Genomic DNA, 16,986 nt, shown 5'->3' on the forward strand with positions numbered 1-16,986 from the left:
ATGAAACATGACCAAGTTAAAATCAAACTTAGTGAACTCAGAAATGTAGTCACAGATCCTCTTTTACATATTCCTGTATGAAGCCAACTAAACCATGAAAAGTTACTTGCATGACAAATCCAGTTGCTGGAATCAAGACCAAGACCTTCTGAGCTTCAACTCGATGGGAATTCATAAACAACAAAATTGTAGATGTAGCATATCTTACATTATTAGCATGTAATTAAAAGCAGAAAAGTTTGACTCCTCTTCCAAACCACCGAGATCCATGAGATGCGGCATCATTCGGCGGGGCATATGTCCTCCAGGCTGCAATAGAGCAGCAGAAATTTGAAATTGCAGAACTCATAGCTAAAACTATTCTATACTCCATGGTAGAGATGTTTACCTCCTACCCAAGCACTCAATAATATCTGTGGTGAGGGTTGCTCGTTTCTTGGATGCGAAAGCAAGCGCTGCAGATTTCCTTAGTAGCGCAGAAGCAGCTATGCATCCAAGCACCATTGGATTCGACAAACTAAAATAAATATAAATTAGAGCTCGACGATATAAACACAAACAAGGACCAGAAGCAGAACATAACTGCAAATAAACATTATTGACGCAGGTATTTGTGGCATAAGCTGTCAAACCTCCTTTCAGTGGCTTCTTTGGTAGATGACAGACGCTGGCGTGCCCAAGATGAAAATACCGCAACACTAATACCAAAAATTAAGAGAAGAAAGCTTAAGTTCACTGGGACAGGATTCTGGACTTTTTGAAAACACGAACATGTAAAGAATCAACGCAGAAAGTACAAAATGTGTAGCATTAGAACTTAGAAGAAATCTTGACCATCGAACCCTAGCAAATCATAACTTAGCTACAGGCCAGCCGAGTTCTTGCAGCACCTGAATAACTATATATAACTTTCATGTAAACTGCTGAAACTTCAGCTTTTAGCCAAATAAGCTAAAATCTCAAACCCCACCAAATGATGAATTATCGAAAAACTATTATCTTAATCTGAACTTGTCTATTCTGTCAAAGCAGGAGGTTGAAATCCACCATCATTATAAAGAAGTAGGTAGCAAAATAGAATAATAAGTGTCTGCAACAGAATATTAAGCAGTGAATCATGACATGATAATAACATATTCACGACCTAAAAAATCCATGAACTTGAACAGTATAAGGAGCACCAATTTTTTAAAAGGTGGCTGCAGTATGCCAGCAGTCAAAGAACCACATGAAGCATATACAGTATGGGGGCCGCATATGCAGATGCATACATGCCTACTATTTTTTAACTAGTTAAAAATAAATAAGTAGATTAAACATAATAAAAATAGCAACAACTATAATAATATTTTGGAGCAACATTCCTAACAATAACAACTAACAATTAACACTTAGTACTTATACCTAATAACAATAGTTATATTAACATATTAACATTCTTAGCTGCCTAAAACCCACATCTAACCTACCCATTAGCTGAAACCTGCTCCATGTGCACAGACTCAATATAGAATGGGAGGCGAATATGGTCCTTCTAAGTGGGCTACACAAGTGGCCTTATAATGCTAAGTTGACTGCCTTTTGTGTGGGCCCATACGAGGTATGACCACATATCGGCAATTTGGTGCAGTCAGGGAACCATATTTCCACGTGCAGCCATTTTAAAACACTGAGCAGCAAAACCCATAGTATATTTGTCGATAGGAAGAACATACATCGCGTGAGAACTTTAAGTAATTCAATGTTATTACATGCTCTGAAATGATTCAATATAACTGCTGCACTGGGGTATATATGTAACTCTCCCTGAAGGCCAATTCTTACAGTGCCTCTTTTAATTTTCCACTGCAAACCTATTTGATTGCACAATAAGGAGCTGCATATGCCCTATTCCAGCCAAAAAGCAGCTCCTTGTCCCAGTTTATACTGGATCAGATTATTTTGGTCAATGCCCCCTGACCACCTTATTCAGATTTTCTTTGGTTAAACTATTTCATGGGCATGGGTGGAATAAGTAATTCTTGAGAGAAAGGGGGAACACAAAATTTCAATACCAGCTTATTCTATCTCAAGGCAACCAAACAGAACCAAAACTACCTAGTATATAAGAAGAATACAGACTAACAGGGATGGCTATTCCAGGCTTCACTATCCCACAATAGGACCTTTAAGCATATCGGAGTATTCTACTACCCCATAACTAAATACATTTGTTTAATCAATTTGATAAGTTTAGTGCACTAAAAATAAAGAGGAAAGAACAAGAACACGAAGAGAGATCCGAAAGCCAAGGTTATGGAGCTCTAAATACAGTAGATCTAAAGTGAAAGCCAGATAGTGATTGGTAAAAGAAAAATGACAAAGCCGAAAGTTATGTATAGCACCTATATCAAAAACAAACCTGCCAGATAGGATATCACCTTGACCGCCACAACGCCGAGGTGATCCAGAAATGCTCACCTTATTGACTGAACACCGAATAATGCACAGCTCATCAAATATCAGTTTTCCCAAGCAACAAAGCAAACAAAAGGGAAAAGGAATGTGTTCCATGTAAACACTGTCTTTGGTAAAATGATTCAAAATGTTGCATTAGATGACTAGAGTATATCAATAACTTAGTGCAGACCTCTTTCACCATCACTGATAAGGTCCAATTTTCCTTTCCGAAAGATGGTTACATCACCAATCCTGAACAAGCGAACAACCTATTTGTAGTCATTTTGTGATTGACAAGAGTAACAAAGAACATATATAAACAAGTAATTACCGTCTAGCAAGCAATTTTAACTGTTCGGAAGCCTCTTCCTCATTTACTTCACAATCTAGAACCTTCTCAACAAGACGCTTATACTCGTTAATATTAGGCGTTAGGACAGCTAAGGAGTATCCTTTAACTAGATCAAGGTTGTTCGTGACAAGAAACAAACCATCCTGCACAAAATGATTATGTCACCATAAAGTAGTAAAAAGTCCAATTTATTTGATATACAGGACGCTGCTTGTTTATATTATGTATAAAGGTGCATTTTTATGTCGCTCATAAAACACATACCCCATCAATCACAATTGGGATATTTGCTTCTCGTGCATGTCTAATGATGCCACTCACACAATCCTGGATACATGAAACAAGATTTTTGATAAAATGGGTCAAATTACCTACTTTCTCAGCCAAGTAGCATTGTATTTGAGTTTACAATTAGCAATATTGACAATGATGAACCAGGTTTACTTGAGGCAAGATGAGTCTTTTATTTGTTTTGATTCCAAAATATCTCCATTTCCAAGTTTAACAAATTGAACAGCCAATAGCCATAAGAAACCGAAAAGCAATTGAGGAAAGATTTAGAAAGCATAAGGGATAACAAGAAGAGAAATTATCTGTTAAGTAATAAAGAAAATCTTCACATGAAACCTCTTTAGAAAGTTGATAAGCCTAATTTCCAGATGCAATGCAGCATGCTGCTAGAAGGTTACCGTAATAACAATTGGCGATTTGCCCTAAGTTCCTGCAAATCAGATAATTATGGTACACAAACTAAAGAGATATCAACAGATGCAATGAACTAAAGGAGTGCCAATAAAATTATTAGGATCAATAAAGAACAATCAAGGATTCAGCAATGAAGAACTAATCCATGGCATACAAATAAAATGATATTCAGAAAACAAAATAAACTGCCTAAGCTCCAGGGCCTTGGGCTTAAATCATATCTGAAATGCAAATGCATGAAGACAAAATAGGTTAGCAGGATAAAATTCAATACACGCTACTGTTTTCAACAAGTGTACAGTCTAGAGGACTTTTTCTTTAGTAGAAATTCTTCCATTTGGAAACATACCAGAAGAAATGTGTCTCTTCCAAGACCTGGACCAACAACAAGGCAATCAAACCTTTGCATCCACTTTGTAACGTCACCAACAACCTTACCAAAAACTGATGCTTTCTCATCATCCCTAAGAAATCAAGTCATGCAATTAGCCTAGATTGTCAGGTTCACAAGCTCATTAAATCAAGCTAGTAAAAATTACCTTACTCCGTATGATTCTTCTAAAACAGGGTGCACAATTAACTCAGGACTATAGCTTTTTATTACTGTTGCAGCATCTTTTGTACAGAAAACATGAGATAAGTCTGCACCCTGTGGGATGCATGCATAATTGTTAGTACCTTTGATAACAAATATGCCATGCGAAATTGTAAACACAAGTGTCCTAAAGTGTGACTGAATAGGCAAGTATTGCCCTAAAAACAAAAGTATTGACCAATATAATAAATGAACATTGAATGTTACAAGAGATAAAAGTACTGACAATTTTCAAGGCTGATATAGCAGCAAAATATGGAGCACCTGTATACTCCCGGCACCCACCAATAACTGCTACCTTCCCTGAAGAAAAATTTAAAATTAAAACTGGAAACATATTTTGATTGAAATATTACTGACTGTACAAAAAGTATATGAAAAGAAGGTGATGCCATTAAATATATCGAATTAAAGTGTCAAAAGAGGATTTTTGCTCAGCAAAAACGGATGCATTTTTATGCAGAATATTGTTGCATGTCATAACATTTTTCCTTTTCAAGGATACGTTAGCGCATCATGTAATTAGCAACGAGAATCTGAACAGAACCTTCAGGAATATGATTAAATTTGGATTCTCTCAAGCCAACAGTTCAATTGGCCAGCAAAGTTATTTTCAGCTTCTACTCAAGAAGTTCTCATTCTATTCAAAACGTAACAACCTGCAACACCCTCCTAAAAAAAAGGAAAAGGAATAATGAAAACAACCACCTTCCAGGTGCAATAAGCCCTACATTGGACATCAAGTTTCTACTAACGGAATACATTTAGGTGTTATAATGCTTTTGATTAGCATCAAAGTACAGATAACACATTCAAGATTTGAACCTAAACTTGAAGCAAGGATTAAGGACCTGCCGAAATGAGATGGTACCATGGGTACTATACCGTTCTGATGAGGAAATGGGGTCAGGACAAGGTAATGAGACACTAATCCTCACCGAATCAGGATGTCCTGCCCATCATGGCCGAAACCAGTTGGGATTGGCCGGTATCAGCATTGTCTCAACTGGCACTGAATGCAACCTGACAGGGTCACCTTATTTGAAAAAAGAGAACTTGCAGGCCACACTCTCTTTCCCTTTACTTTGGTCACAGATCTGCTATGGGTCGAGACTAAAGAAGGAGAGACGAAGTGAAAGAGGGAGGAAGGATGACATACTAACCTTACATGACCTTGTCTGGTGTTCTAACAAGCTCATCAGCCTCCATCTAATTGACAGTTGGAACATGAGATTCCTTCTGCAGCTAGGTATTTAGCCTCTTCTTGCCTTGAGAAAAATCCAAGCAGGACATGGCAGAAAACTGCTTAACTACTGTATAGTTGTTTGCTGTTGGGCAAAACTGCTAGTAACTGCTTAAGGTATATGGAAGCTTAACATGCAAAACACATACATAGAACAAAATGTTCCATTTTAATGGACAAAAAAAAAGGCTTCTCCATTACTCTTCCAAGTGAAGATTTTCTTTCTGCATCATCATATTTACAGTTCTTGCCAAAGAGAGATGAGAATATTGATTCCCGTGCGCAAATAGGCAAGCAAAGCACACTGAAACTGCTATTCTCTGATATTCTTCAATTTCTGTGTTCATAAACCTTCCTTGGGCTGTCCAAAGAAGAATCTTCTTTTTTAATTTTTTTTAATAACTACGCAAGCATGTCCCGATTTAAGTATTTTCTACTTCCTATGCTTTAAGTTATGTTACTGCAAAACTTTACAAAAATTTTGAAGTACCCATCATAACCTGGAAAAAATGTTGGGAACACATTAAACACCCTTGTTGACCCTAGCATCAAAAGCGATACAACAACCCAGTCCAAAGCTGGTCAGCGGAACCATGGTCGATGATAATGCAAAGCACCCCATCACCAACATAATGCGATTTTTTTTTTCAATACACTAGTTTCAAATTTTTATATATTAATTCATATCGCACTTCAATAATTTCAACAAACCATGGCCACAGCGGATCACAAATACTAGCAAATGGATGGAAGGTAACGGTCATGAACATCAAATTACTAATACTAATCCAAACAAAATAATCAGCAAACAAAACCAAAACATACCTGCTTGCCCTTTATACAGTCTGGGGTCCATCACGGGTGTAATCTTTCGAATTATCCCCTCGGCATCAGCCTCCAAAGTGGCAGCTCTGGCGCCTTCTGCCCCGTGTATTCTCTCCATATGGACTCGGCAACAATGTCCACCCAAAGTCTTTAACAAGAAGAGCTGCCTCCTGAATATAGCCGACGATGACGCCAACATCCAATTCTCGAAACAACCGGATAAAGCAACCGTACTACTCATATCATGTCTCAATCACTTGTTATCCATCTCTGCAACGCTCTAAACACAATCACACTCTGAATTGAGACAAAGAAAACGAGGAAAACCCAGAAAATATAAGAAGGAATAAATAGATGGATTCAAAAGATAGTTTTTGTTTGTTTTTTGAATGGCCCCAGCAAAAAAAATACACCAAAGCAACTGGGAATCAAAGGGTTTTCATATAAGAAGACGCTCGATGGATAAAAATAAGAGGAATTGAGGTAATAAAAAGGTACAAATTGGGCTGAAACCCTAAGCCTAGTTCGAGGTAAAGATCGACGGCGAAATAAATAGGATGAGATTATCAACCGTACCTGATCGATGGGGAGAGGAGACGCGTGGGAAAGATACAATCTTTGTATGGAAATTTAAGGGAAAAAGGGGATAGATTTGGATTGATAAATCTTGGCAAGATTTCGAGAGAAGCGAGCTGAGAAATGGCAACCTCTCCGGAGTCGAGCACATCGCGTGCAAAAACCAACGGCGGGGAACCAACCCGCTGAGCCGGGTGGCGGTTTGCCGGTCCGACCGCGGACGGACCGGGTCACCGAGCCAAATCCTTTCCTTTGCGAATGAACAGTAATTTGGATAAATTACCTCCTTTTCCCTCATTATCTTTTCTATATCACAGCAAACATTGGTGATTAAATCAGAATTTTTACATTGCTTCGGTATTATCTTGGTATCAGGGGGCGCATCAGGAAGCTAACATTTTGAAATTGGTGTTTTCTTGAGCTTTTCCCTATTGAGATTTGTAGCTTTGTTTTATTGGTGTCATCTAGGTTATTTCAAAAAAAAATATCAAAATCTTCTGTATTTAGAAAGTATTGGACTATCGGTGCCACAGTAGCACAATGTCTACGGTCTAGTATGGAACTTTTTTGGCATATTGAATATTGATACGCCATCCGTACCGAATACCAATACCGAGCCGGTACAGTATGGTACGTCCTATAACACTCAATTCGGACTAGTACGACATACCATGTCTAATACTAATTAATAACATTCTAGAATAACTAAAATAATGCAATTAAAAATCTCAATTCGAACAATAAAAATTAAGAAAAAAAGATTTTGATGTACAATTTCAAACATTATCTCAAAACCAGAATCAACTCAAGAAATCAATGCAAACCAATACAAAAAATTGCAAAAGAAAGAACCTATAGATTACATAGCCAGCAACTCACCTAATCATGAATACTTAGATTTGTTGCCTTAAGGAGTGAAAACTGAGTTTTTTCCTCTTGGAGGAATTTAGTTTCTACTCTGCGCTCAGCGTAATCCAATTGCCAATGTAGCGAGGAATATTTTCACACAAAAGATAAAATCCCAGCCGGTTCCCAACAAATACAAGCACACGGTTGGCGGACCACGTCATCAATGTCAAGGAAGGCTGTTTGCTGTGCGGGAGGAAGCAGCGGAGCGTATTGGAAGTTGGCGGATGCTTCTCGGATCAGGATCATATTCAAGTCCGTTCACCTCCCACTAAATTTCCGGGTGGATATCCCATCTATGATGCACTCATTGTTCCAAAGATTTTGAATCGGATTTGGACTTAGATATAGAGTCTATATATTTTTTTAACCGAGCTCAAATATATTATTAGCTTAGCCGGCTGCCCAGCCTAAGCCTGGACAAAACTCAAAACAGAGCCCAAAATGCAGCTCTAACTTAGATACTTGTTTATGAACTGCTTGAAATGTAAGAACGCCATTTCCAATTATGCTATCAATCTACTTTTTTGATAAATATATTTTTGATCGTCAGATGGTTACTAATTTGAAGCTACGGTATTTCATCGATAAAACGTGAAGTTACAGTATAAAAGATTGAAAGATTAGGCTCCAATCATATTTGGGCCAGACTAGTTTTTAGCCCAAATAAATAATTCGGGTTAAGCCCAATCGGGTTCGGCTCGGGCCAAAATTTTTCAAAAATATTTGGGGACCTAAATCCGATTGGAAGTAGAGATGGGCGCTGGGCCGGGCCGCCCATGGCCTGGCACGGCCCGCTTGCTACAGTAACGGGCCGTGCCTGGCACGGCCCATGAAAGGGGGCCGGGCTGGGTTACCATTTTCTGGCCCGCGGGCCGAGCCCGGCACGGCCCATAAGGGCCTGGGCTGGCACGGCCCGCGGGCCAAGCACGGCACGGCCCGCAGGCCAGCCCGGCACGGCCCGCGAGCCAGAAAATTTTTTTCCCAAAATACCCCTCAAATTGCCGTTTTTGGACTGTTGGGAGGGGCATTTTGGGGAAAAACCAAAAATAGCCGTTGGAAACGGCTATTTTCTCCCCCCTCCAAACGTTCCAACGGCTATTTTCTCCCCCCTCCAAACGGGCCGTGCCAGGCACGGCCCGTTTAGTCCGTGGCCCGATGGGCCTGGGCCGGGCCGGCCCGGCACGGCCCGATGCCCATCACTAATTGGAAGCCTAAAATTTTTTTGAGCCGGGCTTGAATAGGGGGATGGCCTAGCCTAGCTCGGCTTATTTCCAACACTAGTAATCGGGAAGAAGCTGATCACCATCGGTTAGAATATATGAAAGGTGAGATCATTTGATGGTGACCTAATACTGAATTTTGCATGCTAGTAGTCATATATGATTTATTAGTTGTGTGGATAAGCTAAGCTAGTTCCTCTATGAGAGGGTCCACGTGGATCCAAGTAAGTCGATAAAACATATCCCTGAATGAAAAGCCATACGAATATATCTATATATCTATCCATCTATATATCTATAAACACATAGTCTGACAAGGTCATCTAAGTATAAGTATATGTGAAACCATATTAGTTTATTTAGCACAGATCAATGACAATTACATGCCTGCCTAATCCAATAATCTATTAATTTAAATTTATCAATAGTGGAAGAAGGATTGTTGTTGTATCCTCTTTCTATTGGAGGATTATAATGGAAGGAAGCTCGACCGAAGAAAGAATGAAACTAGGATATGAACCCAGGCCACGGGTATCAAATGCTTATCATTTTGCCAACTATACTAGTTGACATTCTTCTTATCTATTTCTCTTCCTTCCATTGATTCAGTATAGTGACTAATTTACAATTAAAAATGCTAAATAGATAGCATTTTTTAGATATGAACCCAGGTCACAGGTATCAAATCGTTATCATTTTACCAATTATACTGGTTGACATCCTTCTTATCTTATTCTCTTCCTTCCATTGATTCGGTTTAGTGACTAATTTACAATTAAAAATGCTAAATAGATAGCATTTTTTAGATGACATATGACTATATAGGGTATATATAAAAATACACTCATTTTTGACATGAGGACTTGAATAGTGCTCATAGAGTTAAATGACATGTCCAAGTGGGGGCTTATTTTGAGTGACATGCAGTATAGATGGATGAGTAAAATTTGGAAAAATTTGCTTGAATTCAATGTGTGTACATGTAGCAGGTCGATCGCAAGCTTTCATGTCCACCAATTTTGTGGCTCAAATATACTATGGATTATTAGTTATTAGTACTTAATAGGTGGAGGATTAGCATTAGTAGGACTGTATTAATGTTGTGATTTTGATTTCTTGCTTATAATCAGGTGTTAGCAAGCAGATTTTGATGGATGGAGAAGGGGAATGCATATCTAGCATTTCAAGTCGATAAAGTTAAAAGACTGATCTAGTTGAAGAATTTCTATAGATTAAAAAATCGAAATCCAAATTCTTAATCAAGTTCTTATGAGAAATAAGCAAAATTGCTTAAGAAAAATATTAAAGTGGGTAAAGGCAAGACACTTATAATTGCATGAGATATTTAAATGAAGAAAAAGAAGAGATACTTACTTGTTCTCTATGTAATTAATACATCCCAAGAAACACATCATGATATCTTGGGTCGTTAACCAAGAATTTCCATGAACTCTTCATTGTCATTTTTGCCCCCTAGTTTTTTTTACTGATACAATGACAAGGGCTGGTTTGGGCCCAGCCATCCATGCATGATCTACCCTGATTTAACTAATTATGGTGTCAGGCATTTCAAAGGAGACATGCAATACTGTTCTAACCTTTTGACCATTTGTCATGAATATCGAATACTCCAAAACAAATGCAAATTTTTATACTTGTCATCTTTTGTTTCTTTATATGTTTGGAGATGTCATCATTTTCCTAGAAATTGATGAGAGTAGGTAAGTTGATGATGTCTATGGTTATCATAATTTACTTCTAACACAATCCTCTCATGTCACTCAGCCTCAAACTATATAAGAAGTCCAATTTTTTCAAGATTTAGTTTTTTTTTTAATCTTGCTCTTGTACTATACTGTAAAGATATCACCAAACAACAAGAAGAAGAAGAAGCTGCTTTAACCTTTATGGAAAGGTCTTCATAATGCGGACAAGGACCCGACTCTAGAAGTTATTTTTAGTTTCCTCTTGGATCTCGATAGGTTATATATATAATTCGTCATTTTTTTTTGCTAAAACAGATGATTCATATAGTTCGAGTACAAATACATCCAATAAGATCAGAAAACAACAAGTTTCGAAGCGCTCTAGGCATGTCCTCCTTCCCAACCCACATGATGCCTCCGTAGTGACTGGCCACATACGAAGCCATCCAATCCGCGGTCCCATTTGCCTTTCTGAACACATGCTTAGCCTAAAAAGCCACACCAACACTCATCATAGCCCAAATATCCTGAATATAATTTGCCACCTTCAGCTTTTTTGTTTTTTTATATACATAATCTCATCAGAAGGAAGAAGGGCAAGATCACTGCAAATATGAGCTGGTATTTATCTCTGGAAATGGCTGCTGAGGTGGATATCTATTAGAATATAAGCTTATTTTCTGGTGTATATGGGATTGATGAATAAATTATGATTCATTTGAGACTTGACCATAGTTTTGGACATATCTGAGAATTTAGATGATGGTGAAGGGCCCCACAAATCACAAGATTTGGAGATAGCTGGAGTCAGAGGGAGGCATATTGGAATAATTCCTTGAGATACCCAACCCACTTCCTTAAGCAACAAGCTTTTGGTACAATATGTTTGTTTTTTGGTGAGGAAGGAGAGGACTTGGTCCTTCTTTATATTCTTTAGGAAAGTTCCCTATCACTTACACTTACATATTGGTGTTTTGTGGTTCCACATGCCAAGTGTGAATGCAAAGCAATGTACACCTATGCATGGTCATAAGTTTGAATATTGAAATCAAATCTTTTGCATTAATAGGCTACTTGACTTGCAGGGTCAACAATGTGAATGAATCATTATGTTTTCTTGGTTGGCTAATGCTTAAAGATGAAGCCAAGCAGTGAAGTTTTGGACCAGAAGAAATGTTGCTTCAATTGCTACTCACATGATGTTTTAATCAAAGTGCTGTGCCTCATTGTCAAAGGCCAAGAGAGTTGCAATGTCTCACATCCTAACCTATGCTTTGATTTTCATGTGCCATCAGGCTCCAAGAGCTAAACTAGATCGGTTGTCGGCGGAGAATAAGATTAGTTAGAGTGCTCTAAAGTGAGATTTCTTGGGGTTATGCACAGATGATGTCACGCCCCGGATCCGGCTCCGTGACACGGCCGTGCTATTGCCGACTACCGCCCACAATAGCACGCAGCCTCGTACATGGTCAACAGGTAGTCAAAAGCAGTGTAACTTGTATATATCAAAAGAAGGTATTACAACCCACTGGTTCATATAAAGTACAGAGCTTCTACATAGTTTATATACACAAAAGTTTATTTATATCATCCCCAAAAATAAAGAAGCCCTGTTGCAAAAGAAAAATGCTTCTGGCAGCTGTCACTGGTGGTGATCTAAAAAAAAACGTAAATGAACAGGCATGAGCTACACGGCTCAGTAAGTAATCCTGCATAATCTTGTCGAATCGACTAAAAATGCTAACCATGCTTATCAGGGTTTGAGAAGCTGACATGTATGCTACTAAATCAATCATCATAATAAAATATCCATGCTGAGTAAATAAAACAGTATCCTACAATGTCAAGAAATCATGTAATATGCACATGTAGGAAAAATCGTGCCACCGGCATGCCGTGGTCGTGCTCTTAAATGCTACTGCGAAGTCATTCTTGGCCACTGGCGAGACCGGCTCAGTTATTAGGCGGCCACTGGCGGGGCTGGCTCAGTCATTCTCGGCCACTGGCAAGGCCGGCTCAGTTACATTGGGTCAGTAGCTCTTAAGAGTTCATAAATAATGCTTCGTATAGGTAGTACCTCATAGATGCTACGGCGAATTCATTATTGGTCACTGGCGGGGCCTGCTCAGTTATTAGTCGGCCACTGGTGGGGCTGGCTCAGTCATTATCGGCCACTGGCAAGGCCGGCTCAGTTGCATTCGGCCCATAGCAATAGGAGTTCTTAGGTACCCCTTTACAAGCAATATACCGCTAGAGCAAATCATTATCATTCTTTACACTCATGCTAATAAAAATCATAATATGGAATTCAATTCATTTTGCATGTATCACAAGAGCTATGAAAACATAATATGTGCACAACTATGAATTATGTGACTGACATGTACCACCCATGTTCATATTTCATAACTCATATCTTAGCATGTAATGTAATCCCAGTATTTTGTAGGCATAACGGAATATAAAGCATATATCATCATATCTTGTGTAACTAGAGCATGTCAGATACACATATCGTTCTTAGCCTACAGTACATGCATAACATGTTAAATTTCATGTATGATCCATAAAGATTAGGGCAGGCTACTTACATACATGATTCACAACAAGATTAAAAAAGTTACTTACAGTAATTTGCCTTTTTCCTAGGTCTCCCGCGTCCTGGTGACGAGTCCTAAGTCACCTACAATCATGTCATAATAATAATATGTTATTTCCTTTTCTACCTGAAATTTAGCCCATCCCTCATCCGGGTTCATCCAAATAGACTGGGTCTGGTTTTATTGGGTTCACCTAACCCATTCTAATTATATATATATATACACACATATATACATATATATATATATTTATTTAAGCTTAACGGGTTGCGGGTTCAGATCCGACCCGCAAACCCGTTACCATATTTTCTTTCTCCCCCCTTCTAGAGGCTTCCGCCTCTTCACCTACCTTCCTCCCCTCTCTCCTCCGTTTCCTCCTCTCTCTCTCGTTCTCTCCTTCAACCTCCCACCGAAGCCCATGCTTCCGGCCCTCTCCTCCGGCTCCCCTTCTTCTCCTCCGGCCAGATCTGTGGCCTTCCCCCTCTCGGTCACTCCCTCTCTTTCCCTCTCTCTCTCTCCCTCTTTCTTTCTTTCTTTGTTGACCCTGCCGAGACCCTACTCTCCGGTCGAGCCCTCGGCTCCCTCCGGCCTCGGTCTTTCTTCCTTCTTTCCCTCTCTCCTTTTCCCTTTTCTTCTCTTGCAGGCGGCCGGGGAGGCGAGGCTCCCCCCGATCCACCGATCGACGTGGGGGTTTCCCCCCGGTGCACCGGCGGAAGGGAAGCCCTTCCTCCCTCCGAAGTGATGCCGGAGAGGGGAAGGGTTCGGAGATGGGTCGGAATTCGGCTTTAACCGAGGGCCTCCACCCGCTCCGTCCACGGCCAGGTATGGCCGGAGGGGATGAAGCCTCAAGATCCGGTGAGTTCATTTTCCTTTTTTTTTTTTTTTTCGGTCCTTCCCTCCGGAACCACCACCCCTTGCCGGAGAAGAGGTGGTGGTCCGGCCAGGGCTGGCGGCCCTGTGGCCGCCTCTGTTGTCGTCCCGGCCAGATCTGGCGGCCCGGGTTGCCCCCCGAACTCCAGGGTACCGGCGGCCGAGGCCGCGGTGTCCGGTTCATCCGCAGGCCGAGCCCGGTTGGGTTTGGCCCGGGTGGTCGTCGGGCGCACGACCTTTGAGTCCGGCCTGACCAGTGGACTGTAGGCCTTTTTCCCCTCCCCTGTGTCGGTTTCCTCCCCTCTGTTTCACTGTTGACACAGAGGGGAAGAGCACCCCACAGTGGAATTTCTTTACCCCTGTTAAACCCTTACCCTAATGCTCCTTACCTTGGCCGGTTGCAGTCGGGCAGTACCTCCCCCTGGTAGTCCCTCCTTCCTCTTGGAGCTTCAGGGCTCCTTTGCCTTCGGCTCCAAGGCTTCGGCTCTCTCACTCTCTCGTTCAGTATTCTAGGGGGTCTGTCACTTGGGGTTGTCGGCAGAGGCTTAAATAATTTGTTTAGAGGATGAGACCCCCCCTCTGAGAGGTCCCATCCTCTCCATTCCTCCCTGCTCCGGGACTGGCCACCGCCCCCCTGTCTCCGGCACGCCGGCATCGGCTGCCAGCAGGGGGTGAGGTAACCCTTCCCTGTCGGTCTTATCCCTTCATTTTTTTTTAACCATTATAATAACTATTATAATAATACTGCCCACAGTGAAATTTGGGCCCAAACCCTTAACTGGGCCTATTTCTTATTGGGCCTAGTAGGTTGTGGGCCCGGACATTACATCCTACCCCCCTTAAAATAAATTTCGTCCGCGAAATTATACATACCTCTATCTTCGAAGAGCTGGGGGTAACTTTGGCGCATCTCCTCTTCAAGTTCCCACGTGGCTTCCCGTTCAGTGTGGTTGGCCCACTGAACTTTGACATAAGGGATGGTACGCCTCCGAAGAATTTGCTCCTTCTTATCGACGATGCGCAGAGGAGCTTCCTCATAGGTCAGGTCTTCATTTATCTGCAAGGGTTCATACTGTAATACATGGCTGGGATCTGGGATGTACCTGCGTAGGAGGGAGACGTGAAAGACGTCGTGTACTCCTGATAACTCTGGAGGTAGGGCCAGCTTGTAGGCGACCTTGCCCACTTTAGCGAGAACCTCGAATGGGCCGATGTAGCGGGGACTCAGTTTACCGTGCCGCCCAAATCGGGTAACACCCCTTGACGGAGAAATTTTTAGGAAGACAAAGTTCCCCTCCAAAAATTCCAATTCTCTCCTGCCTTTGTCAGCCCATCGTTTCTGTCTGTCCTGAGCGGCTTGTAGTCTCTGCGTTATTAGCAGTACCTTATCTCTAGCACTCTGGACCAATTCAGGACCGAGTAGTTTTCGCTCTCCGACCTCATCCCAATGCAGAGGAGATCGGCATTTCCTTCCATATAGAGCTTCATATGGTGCCATTTGGATGCTGGAATGGTAACTGTTGTTGTAGGCAAACTCTACCAAAGGTATGTGGTCGTCCCAGCCTCCACCTAGGTCCATGGTACAAGCTCTTAACATGTCTTCCAGGGTCTGTATTGTTCGCTCTGACTGACCGTCGGTCTGGGGGTGGTATGCGGTACTGAGCCTCAATTCGGTACCCATGGCCTTCTGAAAGCTTCTCCAGAATCTGGATACAAATCGGGGGTCGCGATCAGAGACGATGCTCACTGGCACTCCATGTAGGCGCACAATTTCATTAATGTACACTTGGGCCAGCCTGTCCAATGAGGTTCCAACCCTAAAGGGTAGGAAGTGAGCTGACTTTGTGAGGCGGTCGACAATCACCCACACTGCATCATTCCTTTTTACTGTTCTTGGAAGCCCTGTAACAAAGTCCATAGTGATATGCTCCCATTTCCATTCTGGAATCTCCAATGGCTCTAGTAACCCTGCCGGCCTCTGGTGTTCTGCTTTTATCAGCTGACAGGTCATGCATCGGGCAACATACTCAGCTATTTCTCTTTTCATACCCTTCCACCAGTAATGCTCTCGGAGGTCCCTGTACATCTTGGTACTGCCGGGGTGAACGGAGAAGCGGGATTGGTGGGCTTCTCCTAGAATTTCTTTCTTTAATTCCACATCAGCTGGGACATACAATCGATGACCGAACCTCAGGGTACCATCTGAGTGAATCTGGAGCTCGGGTCGTAACCCTTTTTCCACTTCATCCTTGAGTTGACCTGTGCGTGCGTCAGACTGCTGAGCGATCTTTATTCTGTCGATCAGTGTCGGTTGTATCCTTAGAGTGGCCAGCAGACTTTTTGTAGTTTGTACAATTACTTCAACCTGCAGCTTATCAAGATCCTTCTGAACCTGTGGCTGGGTGGTGAGTAGTGCAGATGAACTTACTGCTGACTTTCTGCTTAGAGCGTCAGCCACCACATTAGCTTTGCCTGGATGATATTTGATATCCAAATCATAGTCTTTCAGGAGTTCCAACCATCTTCTTTGTCGCATATTCAATTCTTTCTGAGTGAATATGTACTTTAAACTCTTATGGTCAGTGTACACTTCACAATGCTCTCCATAAAGGTAGTGCCTCCAGATTTTCAGGGCAAAGACCACTGCAGCTAACTCCAGGTCGTGGGTTGGATAATTCTGCTCATAGGGCTTTAGCTGTCTAGAGGCATAGGCTACTACCTTGCCATTTTGCATTAATACACAGCCTAGCCCGATTTTGGAAGCATCACTATAAATAGTAAATTCTCTATTTGTGGATGGCAGAGTTAAAATTGGAGCAGACACTAACCTCTGTTTTAACTCCTGGAAGCTCTTCTCACAACTGCTGTCCCAGATAAACTTGGCCCGTTTTTTGGTTAATCGGGTCAAGGGAGTGGCTATTTTGGAAAACCCTTCCACAAACCGTC

At 41.4% G+C, this 16,986-nt stretch overlaps 1 protein-coding gene and 1 long non-coding RNA gene across 4 annotated transcripts; both read right to left on the reverse strand.

Moving 5' to 3' along the window:
- Position 1: 1 nt before the first annotated feature.
- LOC103708561 (ATP-dependent (S)-NAD(P)H-hydrate dehydratase) lies at positions 2–6,879 on the reverse strand. 3 transcript variants are annotated; one of them, XM_008793541.4, is made up of 12 exons: positions 6,736–6,879; positions 6,160–6,439; positions 4,318–4,394; positions 4,036–4,145; positions 3,846–3,960; positions 3,056–3,118; positions 2,771–2,934; positions 2,630–2,691; positions 2,402–2,468; positions 633–698; positions 389–517; positions 2–309 (listed from the first exon to the last, which is right to left on the reverse strand). In XM_008793541.4, the coding sequence occupies exons 2-12, from the start codon at positions 6,398–6,400 to the stop codon at positions 282–284; spliced, it is 1,122 nt and encodes a 373-aa protein (XP_008791763.1). In that variant the 5' UTR covers positions 6,401–6,439; positions 6,736–6,879; the 3' UTR covers positions 2–281. The 3 variants fall into 3 exon arrangements, with proteins under 3 accessions (XP_008791763.1, XP_008791765.1, XP_008791764.1); XM_008793543.4 differs by having other exon boundaries at positions 6,160–6,429; positions 6,736–6,878; XM_008793542.4 differs by having other exon boundaries at positions 6,160–6,456; positions 6,736–6,878.
- A 5,168-nt stretch (positions 6,880–12,047) lies between these two features.
- On the reverse strand, positions 12,048–15,401 carry LOC120112163. The gene is made up of 2 exons (XR_005513660.1): positions 13,199–15,401; positions 12,048–12,226 (listed from the first exon to the last, which is right to left on the reverse strand). It is a non-coding gene; the product is annotated as an uncharacterized LOC120112163 (long non-coding RNA).
- Positions 15,402–16,986: the final 1,585 nt, after the last annotated feature.

The sequence above is a fragment of the Phoenix dactylifera genome, chromosome 10 (assembly GCF_009389715.1).
Source record: "Phoenix dactylifera cultivar Barhee BC4 chromosome 10, palm_55x_up_171113_PBpolish2nd_filt_p, whole genome shotgun sequence".
Lineage (NCBI taxonomy): Eukaryota > Viridiplantae > Streptophyta > Magnoliopsida > Arecales > Arecaceae > Phoenix > Phoenix dactylifera.